This window comes from Muntiacus reevesi, chromosome 2 (genome assembly GCF_963930625.1).
Source record: "Muntiacus reevesi chromosome 2, mMunRee1.1, whole genome shotgun sequence".
NCBI lineage: Eukaryota > Metazoa > Chordata > Mammalia > Artiodactyla > Cervidae > Muntiacus > Muntiacus reevesi.
The window spans coordinates 76,244,988-76,262,222 of record NC_089250.1 but is presented as its reverse complement, the minus strand read 5'-3'; the positions used below and the strand labels follow the sequence as shown (position 1 = coordinate 76,262,222).

The 17,235-nt window shown below is 58.3% G+C and overlaps 1 protein-coding gene across 3 annotated transcripts in view; it reads left to right on the top strand.

Annotated features, from left to right (window-relative positions):
• RIPOR3 (RIPOR family member 3) overlaps positions 1-17,235 on the top strand; it is a 72,981-nt gene that overhangs the window by 32,826 nt on the left and 22,920 nt on the right. For all 3 annotated transcript variants that reach the window (XM_065922172.1, XM_065922171.1, XM_065922170.1), the window contains exon 2: positions 11,114-11,232. In XM_065922172.1, coding sequence (XP_065778244.1) covers positions 11,123-11,232 — 110 coding nt within the window. In that variant the 5' untranslated portion in view covers positions 11,114-11,122. The remainder of the gene's footprint in view (positions 1-11,113; positions 11,233-17,235) is intronic.

Sequence of the window (17,235 nt, the reverse complement as noted above, 5' to 3'; positions counted from 1 at the left end):
GTGCTAGAAAATAAGGCTGTTCCTTTGGGAGGAAATCCTTGCAATGCGGGTTAACCAGCTGGCATGAAGTCACCCAGTCCTGAGAATAGGGCAAGAGAAAGTGTGAACAAAATCTGACTTTTCCTGCCTTCTTGCCTACTGCCACCCCCCACCCCTGGGAGGCATTGGCGCTGAAGCCGGGTCTGGGACAGTCTGTCTACTGCACGTCCACACTGTCAAAAGAAAAACCAGAAGAACAGGCTGGCTTGCCTTTTCTCTTGTAAACTGTTTACCTCGGGACAACCAGATGGCTCCTCTCTTGCTGACCCCTTGACCATTTCTCGTGCTGTTAACAGCGTCTATTAGCCAACAGTCCTGCTCCACTGGCCCACGTGCAGGAGTCCCAGGCCTGCGGGCTGGGGAAGCCTCTGGCATTCCAGGGGGCTGACTCAGCGCCCCTGGGCTAAGGAGCTTCATGGGGCGCAGCGTCCAGGCACTTCAGCTCTAAATGGGGTGAGGGGCCGCCTCACGGGCTGGAAACAGGATGGGTGATGTAAAGGCTTTGCAGTCCCTGCCCCGTCCCAGCCCTTCCCCCTTTACTCCCCCTGCCCCCCCCCCCCCCGACCTTGACCATGAGAAGACCTGGTTGTGATTAATGTTTGAGGGGTAGGAAGGTGGGAAGGAGACTCCTGGGGCTTCCCTGATGGCTCAGAAGGTAAAGAATCTGCTTGCAGTGTAGGAGACCTGGGTTCAGTCCCTGGGTCGGGAAGATCCCCTGGAGAAGGAAATGGCAACCCACTCCAGTATCCTGGCCGGGGAAATCCCGTGGACAGAGGAGCCTGGTGGGCTGCAGTCCCTGGGGCTGGAAGAGTTGGACCCGACTGAGTGGCTGAGCACCAAGGGGGCTTCTTGACTTCCTGGATGGTCAGCAGGAGGCTCTCTGCCATCCCTGCCTGGGTTCCGTCCTTAGGCACTGCCTCCTTTGGGGCTTTGTGGGTACAATAAGTAGTGACATTTTTAATCCTTAGAGTTTCCAGAAGCCCCAAACTTCAGGTGGGGTATAAGAAGCTGACAGACATTTTTAAAAGCTTACTCTGGTTTTCAGGTAGGGGCAGAGGGTGAGTGGAGGGAGACCAGTGGAGACCAGAGAGGGGATGGGGGCTTGGCCCTGGGGTCCAGGGTGGAAGGAGGGGACAGACCCAGGGTGTTTCTGAGAAGCGGGGCACACGGTGACCAAGGAGGAGGAAAGAGATGCCCCGGGGGTCTTCCAGCCTGGCTGCCAGGAAGACAGAACTCTCTTCCGGGGACCTAGACTTCGGTGGTCAACAGATCTGAAACAATTTTAGAGGTGGAAAAGTAGGTTCTTAACTCGAAAACACAGAAGGAATGTTCACAGAGGCAGTCATATAAATATTTGAAGCTTCTGTTACACACACACACACGCACGCACACACATGCACGCACACCCCGTTAAGAACGAGGTAGAAAGTAAGTGAGGGGCTGGAAGAAAAGAAAAGATCCCCATCCAGGATTTATCAACAGCCCCTGGAAATCAAGGAGATCAAGCTAGACAACTATACAAGGGAGGATGAATCTGTGAGTTCCAGAAGAAGAGACTCTAAGGAAAAGACACGAATGGCAATCCACGCGCTCTCACTAGGAATCAGGTCCACGCGTGACTTCTGTCCAAGGGCGCTTCAGCCCATTATGGAGACCTGGCAGCTAAGGCCTCGGCTGAGAGAAGGCTGGCCGCCTGTGCTTTGCTTCCTCAAACTCAAAGGCCGGAACGGGATGAGGTGAAACACGTGGTGCCCTGTTTTGCTGAAATTCCCGGGTGGCTCAGTGGCAACGCATCCGCCCATCAACGCAGAAGACACAGCAAAGGCGGGTTTGATCCCTGGGTCGGGAAGATCCCTCGGAGGAGGGCATGGCAACCCATTCCAATATTCTTGCCTGGAGAATCCCATGGACAGAGGAGCCTGGTGGGTTACAGTCCATGGAGTCGCAAGAGAGTCGGACACGCTTTCAGATGAGCTAATTTGGGTCAAGAGCAAGGTCTGATGTGGCTGTTTTAGCTCTTGCATCTTGCGGGGCCAGGCCCCGTGGAATTGGAAGGAGGGAGGAGGGAGATAAAGCTGAGAAGTGGGAGAAGGGCAGGAAGGATGAATCTGACTGGCATAATAAAGGCTTGGTGGGAGGGAGCTGGAGAGCGCCCCCGACCCTGGGCTGGAGGTGGAAGGGTTGGTCTGAAGGCTGACAGATGGAGTAGGGGCCAAGGACAGGGCCACGTGAAGGCTTTCATCCCCACCCCACCCAGCAAAAAATATTAAATAGTATAGTATTTTATGACGGGTGTAAAGATGAATGTACTATGTGATAAAATACATCCTATCAATACATATAAGTAATTAATTTTATAATTAATAGTAAAACATTCCGTTTGACCTGAAAGTTCATTTTTCAGTCTCCTGACTTTAAAAATAACCCTCACATTTTCATGGAGCCTGTGCCCTGTGACCCCATCCCTGGTGGAGAAATTGGCCCTAACTGTTCCACAAATAGCAGCCAGGAACAGAATTCTTTCCCAGACCTTTGGACTGGTCTGGAGAGAGACTCCTGGGCGCTGATGTCCGGCTGTGTGGGGTGAGGGGATCCCCGGTGAGGGGACGCTCTGTGTCCCCAGGATACCGAGAATTCCAGTCGGCTTCATCCAGGGCAGAGTGGTCGGCCCAGGTGGCCGGCAGAGTTCTGCCCGCCTGGATTTGCGTCCAAACCCGGCCTGGGTTGGGCTGCCAGACCAGGGTGTGCGTCCATCAGCAGTCAGGTTCCTTGGGATTAGAAAGCTACGCAGCCTCTGGGTCTCTTCCGGCCTCCGGGTGGGGCTTTACAGAGAAGGCAGACCTCCAACAGAGCTCGGATGCCATGGCCAGCACCCCTCGAGGAGGAGGCCAACCTCCACCCCAAGCTCAAGTCCTGAGCGCAGGCTTCCAGGCTCTCATCCATGCCCGGGTGTGTGTACGCGCGTGCACATGAGTGTGAAGGGTGGAGGTGGCCCAGGCCCCCTTCTGAAGATGTCAGGATGCCAGGCCCCCCCAGCGTCCGCCTCCCTTTTCAGGTCAGGAGAAGAAGCCTGAACAACACGTGCAGCCCACAGAATACCGCATCTCCACCGCCCCTCCTCTCGCCCGTGAGAACTCATTCCTGACCCCCAGCACGCTGATCCCGGCCTCGCAGTGCAGATCTGACCAGCGGCCTCTACCCTGGCAGTTCCCCTCGGGCTCCGTGGCCACCATTCTGCCCCCCACTCGCCCCAAGGAGCAGCGCAGTGTCTGCAGACAATCTTGGTTACCGCAGCTGGAGGGTGGAGAGCTCCCGGTGTGTGCGGGGTGGGGGGCACTGTAAACACACAGGACGATGCTCACGGCGAAGAATGAGCCTGCCCCAAATGGCGGCCGTGCTGGGCACGAGAGCCTCCCGTAGCTCCTTCTGGAGCGGGACCCCAGTCAGCAGCCTCCACCTGACACCCACGTGACGCCTGTTCACCCCCAGGATGAGGATTAGGTCTATGCAAGCCGGGCCACGCCCGCCCACCTGCACGCATCTTACAGTGAATTTTTTTTTTTTTAATTTGGCCATGCCAAGGGGCATATGGGATCTTAGTTCCCCGGCCAGGGATTGAACCCTCGCTCCCTTGGGTTCATGACATTGGAAACACGGAGTTGGAAACATGGATTGGAAACATGGAGTCTTAGCCACTGGACCACAAGGGAAGTCCCTTAAAGTGAACTACTGAAGACCTGCTGCCACTGGGTAGTTCAGGCCATTGCAGTTCTACCAGCCTCAGTTTCCCAGTCTGCAAAATGGGGGTGTGGTCACAGTGCCCACCTCAGACGGGTCTTGTGGCGAGATGCCCAGATCCTTTGGCCTGGCGCCATTTTTATTCCTGGTCCTAAGCCGACCAGGGTGGGGGTGATGTTCCCCGAGGCCCAGCTTCATCACCCTTTCTTCCCTGGGCAGCCCAGCCCCCTGCCCTGCCCTCCACACCCACACACATTCCCCTCCATGGACCCCAGGAGGCTGCTTCCGCTAAGACCTGCTGGCTCTTCCGGAAGACCCCTGGTTGACCCGCCAATGGAGTGTGTCAGTGGTGATCGGGGGGGCATTTAAATTAAAACACCCTCTGAATATTTCACAGAAATTCATGAGTCATCTTTGCCTGGTAAAGCCCCAGTGGAGTTAGCTGGGAGTGTAGACAATATCTGTGGATTTTTTGAAAAAAAAAATTTTTTTTAAGAGAGAAATCTCTCCTTTGACCCCAGATTCACCCTGAAAAGCAGTGTTCTCTAGTTGGCGGACATGCAGTCAGCTTGGCGGCTTGATTACTGCCTGACCAAGGGCAGCTTAATCAATCTCTTGATTTTCTTCAAATTAATACTTTTTTCCAACTATGTTCAGGTATTGTTTCACAAGTAAAACATGCTGTATATAGTTTACATCTTGCTCTGGTTTTTGTTGTTGTTCAATAGCTTCAGTTGAGTCCGACTCTTTGCAACCCCATGGACTGGAGCATGCCAGGTTCCTCTGTCCTCCACTATCTCCCCGAATTTGCTCAATTCATGTCCATTGAGTCGGTGATGCCTTTCAACCATCTCGTTCTCTGATGCCCCCTTTTCCTCCTGCCTTCAATCTTTCCCAGCATCAGGGTCTTTTCCAATGAGTCAGCTCTTCAATTCAGGTGGCCAAAGTCTGAGAGTTTCAGCTTCAGTTCTTCCAATAAATATTCAGGGTTGATTTCCTTTAGGAAAATTTAGTTACATCTTATTTCAAAATTTTCTCATGTCATCCTTCCTCAAAATCATATTCCTAGGGGCCACACAAATAGGTTACTGAACCTGTGTCTTGCACCTGGCCATTTGTAGCCACACCTCAGTGTTCCCATCTGTGAAATGGGCACAGGTGTGCTGTGAAGTCCAATGAGAGGGCCTGCCTGCCCTGTCCTGTGACTGGTCCATGACGGGCTACAGGCTGGATTTACAGGATTTCACAGGAACTCCTCCAGGCCTGCCTTGGGCGGGAAGGACACAGGGGGCCATGGACCGCATGATACACAGAGGCAAGTGGCCCTCTTGCAGCAGGGATCCTGACACCAGCGTCTGGTCTTGAACCATCTGGCAGTCAGAAAGTTTCTGTTTGCCCTGCAGCCATGGGACAGTGAACTCTGAGGTCCAGCTGGGCTCTTGTCTTACCCCAGAAGCTGGAACTGTCAGCTGATCTGCCCCCGTGAGGGGGACTGTCTGTCTGCAAAGACACACCAGGGGTGTCCCCCCCTGGCTCCGGGTGCCCCCTCCACGGTGGCCCCTGAGAGCTGGTGGTAGGGCCCAGGAATGTGACCTGCTGAGCAGAGGGGATTGCTACTTGCTCTCTTTAAACCAAGTGTCCTTCAAGTCTGTACTCTCTTCATTTAAACAGCATTAAAAAAAACCCCAGTTTAAATCATACAGAGGACGTCTGCTCTAAATGGACGGTTACCTTAAATGAAATTCATCAAAAACAAAACAACGCGACTGCATTCCAGCTCCTCCTCTGCCGCCCCTGGCTCTGTGCCTGGGGCCAGCTCTGTGCTCTGTTGAACAGGACGGGGGACAAGTGTCAGGGAGCCGGGATGAAAGGGGGGCTAAAGACTGAGCTAGCCCTCCCGCAAAGCGCCGCGCGCCCGCTGTGCGTCCCTTATTGGCCCAGAGAGTGCCTGCGTTCTAGCCCGGTCCTCCCCGCTTGCAGACCGGAGACAGAGGTTTAGAACTTGTTCAAGATCGCGTGCGGCTGGAACCACGCTCTCCTCTTTCCGTGGGCACGTCTCCCCCGTCTTAGGCAACCTGACTCGGGAGGGGCTCGGCGGAGACTGGGGGAGCCCGAGCTGGCGGGCCTGGGGGTCTCTGCGGCTCCCATCCTGGGTGGGGGTTGGCAGTGGGGTTTTACGGGGTGGGGGGAGGCGCAGGGGGCTGGGTTTGGGCAGAGAGGGGGAGTTTTGGCTCTTCTGGCGCATCCACTCCCCTGAGGGTGATCTGGGCAGGTCGTCTGACCCCTCTGGGCTGGGTCTGGCCATCGAGAAGATGAGGGAGCTGGACTGTGTCCGGCGCAGACAGTCTGGTTCCCCGGGCAGCCCTTCCCTCTTCGGTATAAACTCACACCCCTCATCCTGGGCTATTTTGCCATTTCCTTTCCTGCTAAACCAAGATCTATTTTGGAAACTCCTATAAGCAAACTAATCCCTGGCTGGCATTTGAGTGGATCTAAAAGAGCCCTAAGTGAGGGACTCGGGCATAAACGCTGCCCAGCCTCGAGAGCCCACACCGTTAAATTTAGAAGCGTCACCTCCAAATGAGGTGAAATTGCAGGTTCCCGCGGCCGGCAGGCAGCTTTGGGCAGCACTGAACGGACAGATTTAGCGGGGGCAGGGGCCGGCTCCCTCGGGCTGCACCTGGCGGGGAGAGACCCAGGACGGTCCCCTCAGTGTCTGGGAGCTGCTGCTGGGTGAGGAGCCCCTTCAGCCGCCTGCCCGCCCCGCTCCCCAAGCCTCCGGCGCCCGGCCGCAGAGAGGCAGCGAGGGACACTCCTGTCTGCCGCCCGAGGTTTGGTGTCTGCATGACTTCTGTCTCTCTCCTCTGCCCGGGGCCCCCGCGAGGTCCCCGGCTGGCTTCTCACGCCCTGCAGAGTGCCGGCGGCCCCCCAGACCTGCCCACCGCCCAGCCGCTGAAGGACCTCGCCGGCAGGGGCAGAGGGCGGAGGAGGGGGACGGTCTTGGGGGGAAGAGGGGGAGCTCCAGAGTGCTGGGTCTCTGTCTGCGTGGTCAGGTCTGCTGTTGTGTCAACAGTGGAGCATCACCACGAGGATGACCCTTGGTCAAGGTGACAGACATCCGTTGGGGCCCGTCGGATGGGACGGGTCGGATGGGACCCCCCAGTGGGGGCTCCTGGGAACCCAGGGGTCTCAGCTCGGCCAGCTCCTGCCCAGTCCACCGGAGGGGGGCGGTCCTGCAAGTCCGCTAGGTGCAATCCCAAGGGTCCGCGACCAGGGATCCGCCCTACCAGAGGCCGGCCAGGAGGGGGCGCTGCTGAGACCCGACGCTGGTCCGAAGGGACCTGGGCTCCACACCCCCCCGAAGCCTGCGGGGGATGGCGCTGGGTTTCTGTCACCTCCAGAGCCGCATTCTAGCCTGGCAGGTCTCGGTCATGAACTTGCTTCATTCTGGGCCCCCTTTCCCCCGCTTCAGGCTCATGGTGGGCGCGGGGGAGGGGGGTGTCTTCGGCACAGCCCCCAGAGAGGCAGGTGCAGCCTAGCATGAGGTAGTCAGGCTTTGAAGCCTGTCATGTTCAAGTTCAACCCAGCTCTAAAGATTCTGACCTGTGTGACCTTGGATGAGTTATTTTCCCTCGTCTCTGAGCCTCGGTTTCTTTATCTGCAAAATGGGAACCATAATAATGATACTTGCCTCCTATAGTGATGAAAAGAATTAAATGAGATTTTAAGCTTTTGGAGTAGGTAGCAGGCAGAGTGCTGGCCAGGGGTCATCTGTCAAAAGCTGCTGCATTTGTAAATAAAGTTCAGGCGGAACTTAGCCAGGCTCATTCGTTTGCATACTGTCGGTGACTGCTTTCTCTCTAAGACGGTAGAGCTGCATAGCTGTGTACAAGGCCTGCCTGCAGAGCCAAGAACTTTCACTATCTGGCCCTTACAGCAGACGCTTGTCCCCCTCTCTCTGGAGCCCAGCGCACAGTCGAAGTTCTTATCTTTATCCTGTTCTTCCATGGCCTCCGCCTTGAGTGGCACAGCCCTGTGAAGTCGGGGAAGCACGTGGCCTCTGGTCCCAGAAAGATGTGCTATGAATCCTCCAAGCCCCAGAGAACGTCCCTGGCCCTGCCTGCCGGCAACTGTCTAGTGGGGAAGACCAAAAAAACCTCACCTTTCACAGTCCACTGTAATTAGAGGGAGTTGGGGACTGGGGAGAGGTCCAGGAAGGCTTCCTGGGGGAGGTGACATCTGGGCTGGTGGCAGAGGGCGGAGGTATCAGTCAGGGGATCAGCCCCCATGTGGCAGCCAGGCCTCGCACTGTTGTTCAGTTGCTCAGTCGTGTCCGACTCTTTGCGACCCCGTGGACTGCAGCACGCCAGGCTCCCCTGTCCATCACCATCTTCCGGAGCTTGCTCAAACTCATGTCAATTGAGTCGGTGATGCCATCCAACCATCTTGTCCTCTGTCCTCACATGTGAAACGCAGATACCTGAGCCAGCCTCTTCACCTCTTAGAGCTTCTTTCCTCATATGAAAAGTAGGGTCATTGACCCTCACGGCCCTGCCGTGAACTGTGAGTCCACAGCCAGGGGCTGATACCTCGTGTGGGTCTGCACCAAACCTTAGGTCTCCTCCTCCTTGGCCCTCCTTTCCTAGCGCTGGGCAGGAAGATGGTGGGTTTGTTCTAGCGAACTGCATGCAGAGGAACTGTTGAGCGGTTTAGCAACTGTCTTTCTCTTTTATCCTGAAGCGGAGGACTAGAGGGAGGCTGGAGGAAGGCCCCAGAAGGCCTGGGAGGGAGGGTGGTGGGGGGCGGAGGGGAAGGGTGGCGGGAAGGAGTTCCGGTCCCAACCCTCTGGGGCAGGCACACCCCAGCCGCTGGCCTTGGGGGTCCCCCTGCCTGCTCCCCCCTGTTCCTAGCCCTGCTTGGCTGGGGTGGAGGGAGGGGGTGTTTGGCAGTTTGAGGAGGTTCCAGCGCCACCCAGAGCCTGCTGATAGGGGTGGGGGCAGCGGTGTGCTGATAAAAGTTTAACAACCGGCAGGAAAAAAAAATCCCTCAAAACCTAATTTGTAGCACTTGTGCAGTTCCACGCTGCACTTAATTCTATCGTGGTTGATTTCAAGCTACCAACATTCCTGACAATTTAACCTTCGACTCTTGCGAGCTGGTCCAAGCTGGCAGCAGTGCAGCCCAGGTAGGGACTGTGGGGGTCATGGGGGTGCTCCCGTGGGGCGGGGGTGAGCCCCCAGAGTGGGGGATGCCGGACCGCATGCCTGAGAGGTGCTGGCGTCCGTGCCCGTGTCTGAGAGCTCTCGGGTCCTCAGCCTGGCTCTGCCGCTTCACAGCTGGGTCCCTGGGTTCCCTGCTGTCTCTCTGAGCCTCAGTTTCCTCATCTGCTGAGCTAGGTGGCTCCTCCGCCAAGGGGGTTGTGTGGTGCTAATAAGATAATTCAAATAGGCACTTAGTGCACTTATGAGCACTCAATAAACGTTGCCTCCGCCGCCAGATTGTGTCCACCTCCCCGTCCATACACCTGTCCGCGGTTCACGGGTCTATAGGGTGGGACAGCCCCTGGCACTGGGGTCGCGATGCAGTGGATGCTCAGCAAACCGTCAGGGCCAGGGGTCGTTCCTTGGCTCACCTGCCCCAGCATCGGGGTCTCCAGGCTGGGGTCTCGGTCAGCCGACCGCCGCACAGACAACCAGCTCTTTCCGGTGTCTGCTGCTGCTAAGTCACTTTAGTCGTGTCCGACTCTTAGCGACCCCATGGACTGCAGCCTACCGGGCTCCCCCATCCCTGGGATTTTCCAGGCAAGAGTACTGGAGTGGGCTGCCATCGCCTTCTCCTTCCAGTGTCTACTTCACGTCATGCGCTGTTCAGTCCGTTGTCTCTTTGATCCTTTTCGGAATTCTCGTTTTACAGATGTGATCACTGAGGCCCAGAATCAGGGAGTGGCCCAAGTGCAGCTGGGATTTGAGCCCAGGTCTGGCTTTTTGGTTTCCAGCGTTCACCTATGCACAGGGGGTGCGGGGCTGAGGGGTGTGAGGGGTGTTGGAGGAGGAGGAAGCTTGTGGGGGCTACGCCAGTCTTCCAGGGGGTTCAGAGTGAGGGCTCTGGAGCCTATGTCAGGGGCTGCAAACAAAGTGTGGAACTAGACCCTGGACAGACGTGGCCCCAAAGAGAACGTTATTCCAGCCAGAGGCCCCAGGGCAGGCAGAGGCGTGGTCTGGACTCAGCCACTGGCTGGGGGGATGTCAGGAAGGAGCTGACAGGGCGCGTAGGGCAGTGGGGCCCCTGGAATCCTAGCACTGACCCCACCCTGGCTGAGCAGTGAGGTATGGAACTGTAGCAGCAGAGATTTAGGTTAGATATGGAGGAGAACTTTCCGATTGTGGTGGAAGACAGTTGGCGATATTCCCAAGGGATGTAGTGGCATTTTTTTTTTTTTTCCCCAGCCTCAAGATGGTTTGGAAAAAGGAAAAGACAGTCAGGGTTCTAGGCTGGCCTCACTACAGCTGGGTCAGAGACGGGACAGTGGACCGGGGGCTTCTGGAAGTCTCCGATGCCAGCAGCCCGGCATCCTATGAACTGGGCTTCATCACCTCCTACTCAAAACCTCCCATGGCTCCCAGTTACCCTCAGCCAATTGCAGGGCTGGAGCCCTCCCTGGGGCCGCCGAGGTACCCCTGACATGTGCTCTGCTGGCCTCTCCAGCCTCACCTGGGGCCACACCCCCACCCACTGAACTGTCCGTCTCCGGGTTACACCTGGTCCTCTGCACCTCCAGGCCTTTGCTCATGTTGTTCCCTCTGCCTCAGAGGCCCTTCCCTCCCCTCCCTTTATCCTTCTTCCCTCCTCAGCCTTGCCTTCTCAGCTCTTGGTCGCCTCTTCCATGGGTGGGTCTGGTACCCCCATCACTCCGCTAGGGACACCCTCCTGTCCCTGGAGACTCAGTAGCCTCCCGCTGCACCGGGAGCCCCAGAGGGCGAGGGCTTGGCCCGGAGGGTGGTGTCTGGCTCACAGGAGATGGTCTGTCGGAGTTTATGGAGGGGGTCAGGATTCCTGGAAGAGGGGAGGTGAGGATAGCTGGCTCAGGACCTGGTGCCTGTGCAGTTCAGCATTGCACAGGCACCGAGGACCCGAGCGCAGAGTGCAGAGGCCTGGTTCCCATCCTGCTCCTGCTCTCGCAACCTCACCGAGCCTCAGTGTTCTCATCTGTGAGCTGGACGCAGCACGGCCGCCCCCCGCCCCGGTCCCTTGGGCGCCCCGGGGGAGGGTGGCCGGCCTGTGGTCAGCACTCACCAGCTGCCAGCGCGAGGCTGACTGTCCGGCCCTCTCCCTGCAGGTGACCACCATGTCGGTGAGGGTGCGCTTCCTGTCCTCCGGGGACGCGGGGACCGTGGGGGTCATGGGCCGGAGCGCCTCCTTCGCGGGCTTCAGCAGCGCCCAGAGCCGGAGGATCGCGTAAGTTCTGCCCACGCCACACGGGGGAGTCTTGTCTGAAGGCCAGGGACTGGGGAGGAGGGTGGTGAGGGCGTTCTTCTCCGCGGCCGGTGGCCCTGAGGCTCTCACTCATGCCGGCCCTGCAGCCCAGGGCAGAGAGAGAGAGAGAGAGAGAGAGAGTGTGTGTGTGTGTGTGTGTGTGCGTGCATGTGTGTGTGTGTGTGTGTGAGACTCAGTGCTGGGAGAAACCTCTAATTTGCTTCAGATCCGAACAGGTGTCATCTCACATAAGCCTCGCTGTTGATCCTGTAAGTTGATCCGCCTGAGTTTATCAGGCCCACTTGGCAGATCAGAAAACTGAGGCTCAGAGAGGTGGAGCCGCTCACCCAAGGTCACACAGCAAGACAGATTCGGACTTGGAACTTAGCCTCCTGGAGGCGGGGTTGGGTTAGAATGTCCTTCCTGGTTGACGGAACAAGAAACAGGGCTGCCTGTGACCTGGGGCGAGTGACTTCACCTCCCTGAGCCTGGCTTGCTCACGTGCCCGGGGGGAGGCCCAGTGTCCTTCCCTCACGGGCTTGCCACGTGGGAACAGGGCGCCGACGCGTGCTGAGCGCTGGAGCACGCTGGCGCACAGCAGGGGCTTGCGGGAGGTTTCCAGGGAGGCGGAGCGGCCTCTGCAGGGACGCCTGGTCGGCACTCACCCCGGACCTGAGTTCAGGGCGGCTCCGTGACGTCTCCTCCAGCCTCGGGGAGAGCCCGGGGGCAAGGTGCCTTCCTGCTCCTGGGGCCATGGCCCTGCCAGCCCTGGCACCCTGAGGGGCCCGCCAGCAGGCCGTCGGAGCAGTTGTGACGACAGCTGAGCCGGGCACGGGGCCTGGTGGGCCGGTGACCCCATCAGCAACCTGAGCTCATCACGGCGTTCCCCTCCCAAGATCCTGCAGGGGCTCCCGTCCCACCAAGAGTCCAGTCCTGTCCCCCCGGGTCTGGCCGGCCTGCGGCACTGGGAGCCCACGCTGGCGTCTCTGCCCCTTCCAGGCCTTTGTTTGGCCCACACCCCACCTCCACCAGAACCCACCCCCCCAGTCCCCTTCACCTGGCCCGGTCCTGCTGAGTCTCAGGGGCCTGAGCTTCACTGCCGCATCCTGGGCTGAGGAAGGGGGCCCCACTGCCGTGAGGATGGGCCCCGCAGTCAGGCCCTCCCAGCTCCCACCCCGCTCAGCTCCTCAGTTCCGAGGTGCGTCCACTTTGAAATCCTGGAAGCACCCTTAGGGATCCCCAGTGAAAGCTGCTCAGTTAGTCTGACTCTTTGCGACCCCATTTACTGTAGCCCGCCCGACTCCTCTGTCCGTGGAATTCTCCAGGCCAGAATACTGGAGTGGGTACCCATGCCCTTCTTCAGGGGATCTTCCCGACCCAGGAATCACACTGGGGTCTCCTGCACTGCAGGCAGATTCTTTACCAGCTGAGGTCCGGTGAAACCCTAAGGAGCCCCGAATTCCTTCCTGACGTATTTCTGGACACCGACTCTGGTCAGGCCCCGTCCCAGGTCTCACCCTCCTTTCAGGGCTGAAAACTGTAAGCCAGTGACACTCGGGGTGGGTGCAGCTGGGGGCAGGTGTCATGAAGGAGTTAAAGCAGGACAGGCAAGCAGGCAGCGGGGGGCTGGAGGAGGCCCCCAGGGAGGAGGGACCCAGTTCAGTGAAGGCTGGAGGGGGGAAGGGTGGATCACTGCAGACAGGGCGTGGAGGGGAGAGGCCTTCCAGGCAGGGGGACAGAGGTGCAAAGGCCCTGGGGTAGGAATGAGCTTTGAGGGGCAGGAAGTGGGTGTGCGGCCGGCCTGGGGGACAGTGCTCAGGAGGGGAGGGGACCCTGTGGAGACTCCTGGGACATGCACAGCATGAGGGGAGCCACGGACGGGCTGGCACAGAGGAAACTGAGGCCCCAAGATGGGGAGAAATTTGGCCAAAGCCTCAGAGGGAGTTAGCACCAGCGCCCCTGATGCCTCTGAGGAGGGACTGTGTGGGTGCCCCTATGAGGAGGGCACACAGTGGGTGCTCCATAAATGCTGTGGAGAGGGGCTAGGGACAATGAGGAAGGCACACAGTGGGCGCTCCATAAATGCTGCGGAGAGGGGATACGCCCAAACTGGCCAGGGAACGATGTTGTTTCTGCACCCAGTCATTTCTGAGTTGCCTCTTCCTGGGCTTCGCCGGGGCCTCACCCCATCAGGTCTGCAGTCGGGGCTGCTAAGGACAGCTGCGCATGTCCCCCGGGGGCCTCCCACCCCTGGGACCCTCCCCGGCTGAGCACGCGTGGAGCCGTGTGTGTGGCTGGGCCTCCGGGAGGGCGCCTTTCTCTGACTTCTATAGAAGAACTCCAGGGGATCTGCAGCGGGGAGGGGTCTGTGGACCCCGCAGCCAAGGCTGGCTGCCCGAGCTCACACCCACCCGGCGACCCACGCTCAGAGCTCACACTACTGTCACGACCCCAAAGTTCCTAGCAAGTTTTGACCAAAGGGTCCTGCGTTTTCTCTTGTCTTGCCTCATCACTGATTCTGTCCCCTGTCCTGCTGGGCAGCTCTCCTGCGAGGCTTCTGGGAGCCTCCGGACCCCCTGAATCCATGGCAAATGTCCCTTCAGGCCCCAGCTGGGAGCTCTGCACAAAGAGTGCACCAAGGGGGGTCCCCGGGCTCTTGCTGGGCTCTCCTGGATTCCTGGGGTCTCTGGGCAGAAAGAGAACAGAGCGGATCTGACCTGTTGACCCTAGAGCTCAGTGGTCATCAGCAAGGCTGTCCTGACCAGATGCCTGCAGAGCCTGTATCCCAGTCTGAGAGAGATGGCCTTGGTGGCTGTAAATGTCCCAGGCCCCTCCTGGGGGTCCTCGTCCAGCACTCCCCTAACCCCACAGGGAGTTCTAGAGGAGACGTGCCCTGGACGAGGTCTGAGGTTCCTGAGTGGCTGCCATCGGGCCTCGCCCTCTGCAGTCCCCTCTCCAGGGGGTGGGGGAGATGCTGCCCGCGACAGCAGAGAAGCAACAGGTCTATCTTTAACTTCCTGTCCCTGTCCCACGCGCAGGGATCCGGACCCTTGGCTCTGGGTCCGGATTGGGTTTCAGGCCTCACCTTCTGGCTTAATTGCCCAGGTAATCCAACCAGGCTGAAACAGGGCCGCTCGCCAAGGCACTCAGCAGTGGGGGCGGGTCAGGCAAAAATAACCTTAGACGGGAGAAGAGGAGAGCCAGGCTCCGCTTAGGTGTCCCCGGCCCACATTCCCGCCCTGGCAGATGGCAGGCACCCTTTGACTCGGGACATTTTTCTTTTTTAATTGCATAATCAAAGAATTCATTTGGGGAAGTCATCTGGAAATTCTCCACTAAGGTGTGAAGGAATGTTATTAACATAACCAGGCCATGTGTAACAAATATTGATACATAATAATATATTATAACATAAGGCCATATATAACAAGGGGGGGAGGTGAAGAAGAAGGCCAGGTCTTGACACGGTCCCCTTTCTGCCCTGATTGACAGGCAGGGCCGCTCTCAACCCCTTCCTGCCATTCCTCAGCCCGCGCTCCCCTCCCCCAGGCTGGTGGGCAGGGACCCTCCCGAGCCAGGATCTGCTGTGGTGTCCCGATCGCCTTGGGAATTCCTCCGCTGACATGCCTGGGAAATGTCAGTGTGAAAACAAAGCATCAGCCCTTGCTTTCCAAGGAAAGGAGACTAGAGAAAGGACAGATGGGGGGCTAGAGCTCAGAGATGTGTCAGGAGACACGGGCCAGCTCCCACGGAGCACCCAGACCAGACTTGACCTTGGCGGGTGTGTGTGCCTGTCTGTCCTCATCCCCGGGCATCGAGTACCACCGGCGCAGGAAGAAAGGTGAGCTTGCAGCGAGCTCTGAGTCTTCGCCCGAAATGTGTCCAGTCGATGCTATTATTTATTGCCCCGTCACCAGCCCCGCCCGCCTCTGGATCCCGCACCTGCAGCAGCCATGCACCCGGGGCCTCTGATGTTTCTCAACGAGCCCGGGCAGACGGGCTGGCCTGGCGGCCTCCCGTGAGGGACGGGTCCAGTGGGTCGCACGTGCCCATCTGGAAGCTTGTCTGGCATGCCAGGGGTGTTTAATATTTACTGAGTCCTCCCAGGGCTAGTGTAACATCCACCCCTGGAGGGTGCTCCCTGCCCTGGCGGTTGTGACACTGGACCAGACGTGCAACCTGATTTCACCATCCGGAGGCTGCATTGCTGACCCTGGAGAGGCCACCACGCCGGCTCCGAGTGGCCGCCACACCTGCTTGGTGGGGCCTCAGATGGGCGCACTCGGCGCAGAGCCTCCCCGGGAGCCTGTGGTTTCAGGCACAGCCGCAGACCGAGGGCAAGGAAGCCTCCAGGTAGAAGGAAGCGGGGCCCAGCCGAGGGTGCGCACCCGCCGGGGACCGTGGGCCCCCGGAGCTGGCAGGCAAGCGGGGCTCCTGCAGCCCCACCTCCCGGCAGCTTGCCCACCGCACCTGCCTGCCCGCCCGCCTGCCGGGGGCCCTAGCCTGTCTGAAACCTGCTTCTCTCGAGGCTACAGTCCTGCCCGTCGCTACCAGCCTGGAGATGGCAACTTTGAGGAGGCTGTGTGCTAAGAGGTGGGTGACATGGCGTCCGGGAGGGTGGGAGAGCGAGGCACAGAGCCCCCTCCTGGGCTGTGCAAAGCGTCACTTGACATACAGCATGTGAATGACAGCGGCAGCAGGTGCAGGGGTGAGCGCGGCTGCTGTGACAGGCTCTGGGCCAGGGTTCCATGCACGCTACCTGGTCAAGCACGGCCTGAATGGAGGAGCCTTCCCTGTTCACCCGACTGAAATTCATTATCTGGCCTTCCGTCTTTTCTGGGCGCTAGGCACTATCTGATGATAACTTCTGAACTGGAGTACAGTTGTGGGCTTTCCAGGTGGTTCAGTGGTAAAGAATCCCCTGCCAGTGCAGGAGACGCAGGTTCCATCCCTGGGTCAGGGAGATTCCCCGGAGAAGGAAATGGCAACCCACTCCAGTATTCTTGCCTGGGAAATCCCAGGGACAGAGGAGCCTGGAGGCAAAAGAGTCAGACAAGACTTAGTGACTAAACAACAACAGATAGTTGCTCTATGATATAAATGATATATGTACTTAAAAAGTCCCCATGTTAACTTCAGCATCTATATAGCACTTACTCTTTCCTGGGAACTGCTTGAATCTCTACACTTATTAACTGTCACAGTGACCCTTCCTCTAGTCCTCATTTCACAGATGAGAAAACTGATGTATAGAGAGATCCAAGAATTGACCCAAGGTCACACAGCTTAAAACCGGGGGAGCCAGACGGCGTCCCTGGCTCCATAGGCGGTGCTTGCTGCTGCCTCCCACGACCTCCCCCCAGCTGACAGGGCCGCTCATGGGGTGGAGGTTTTGTCAGTGTTTCGGTCACTGTTCTAGTCCTGGCTCCTGGAATGGCATCTGGTGCGTGACAGGAGCTCAGTAAATATTTCCTGAGTGAATGACTATCTCATGACAACTCTGCCGGACGTGCCTTCTCATTATCCCTCTTTTACAGATGAGAAAACTGAGGCTCCAGCAGATTAAGTACCCGTGATCTCTGTGGTTAGGATTTGGACATGGGCAGCTGACCAGGAGCTGTGTCCCAAGAGATGATATGAGTTTCTGGCTTGGCGAGGCCCCAAGGTTTCCAGGGCGGGGTTCCAGATCCTTCTTTCCCACAGCATCCTTGGGACGGAGTTCTCAGCGTGCCTGGGCAAGGCTTGGATCTGTGTCTCTGGCACGCTGGTTTGTGATGTGGCATCCGTGCTGGGGAAGCACAGGGCTCGGGGCAGGGGGGCGGGACAGCGCCCTTGAGTCAACAGCAGGGCTCTGTGACCGTCCATGGAACGTGCAGCATCTTGACTAGACTGGAAGGGCGGCCCAGCCTTCCAGCTGGGTCCGTGGGGACCAGGGCTCATCGATGGCCCAGTGGCCTGCTCCCAGGCCTGGTGAAGGAGCTTGAG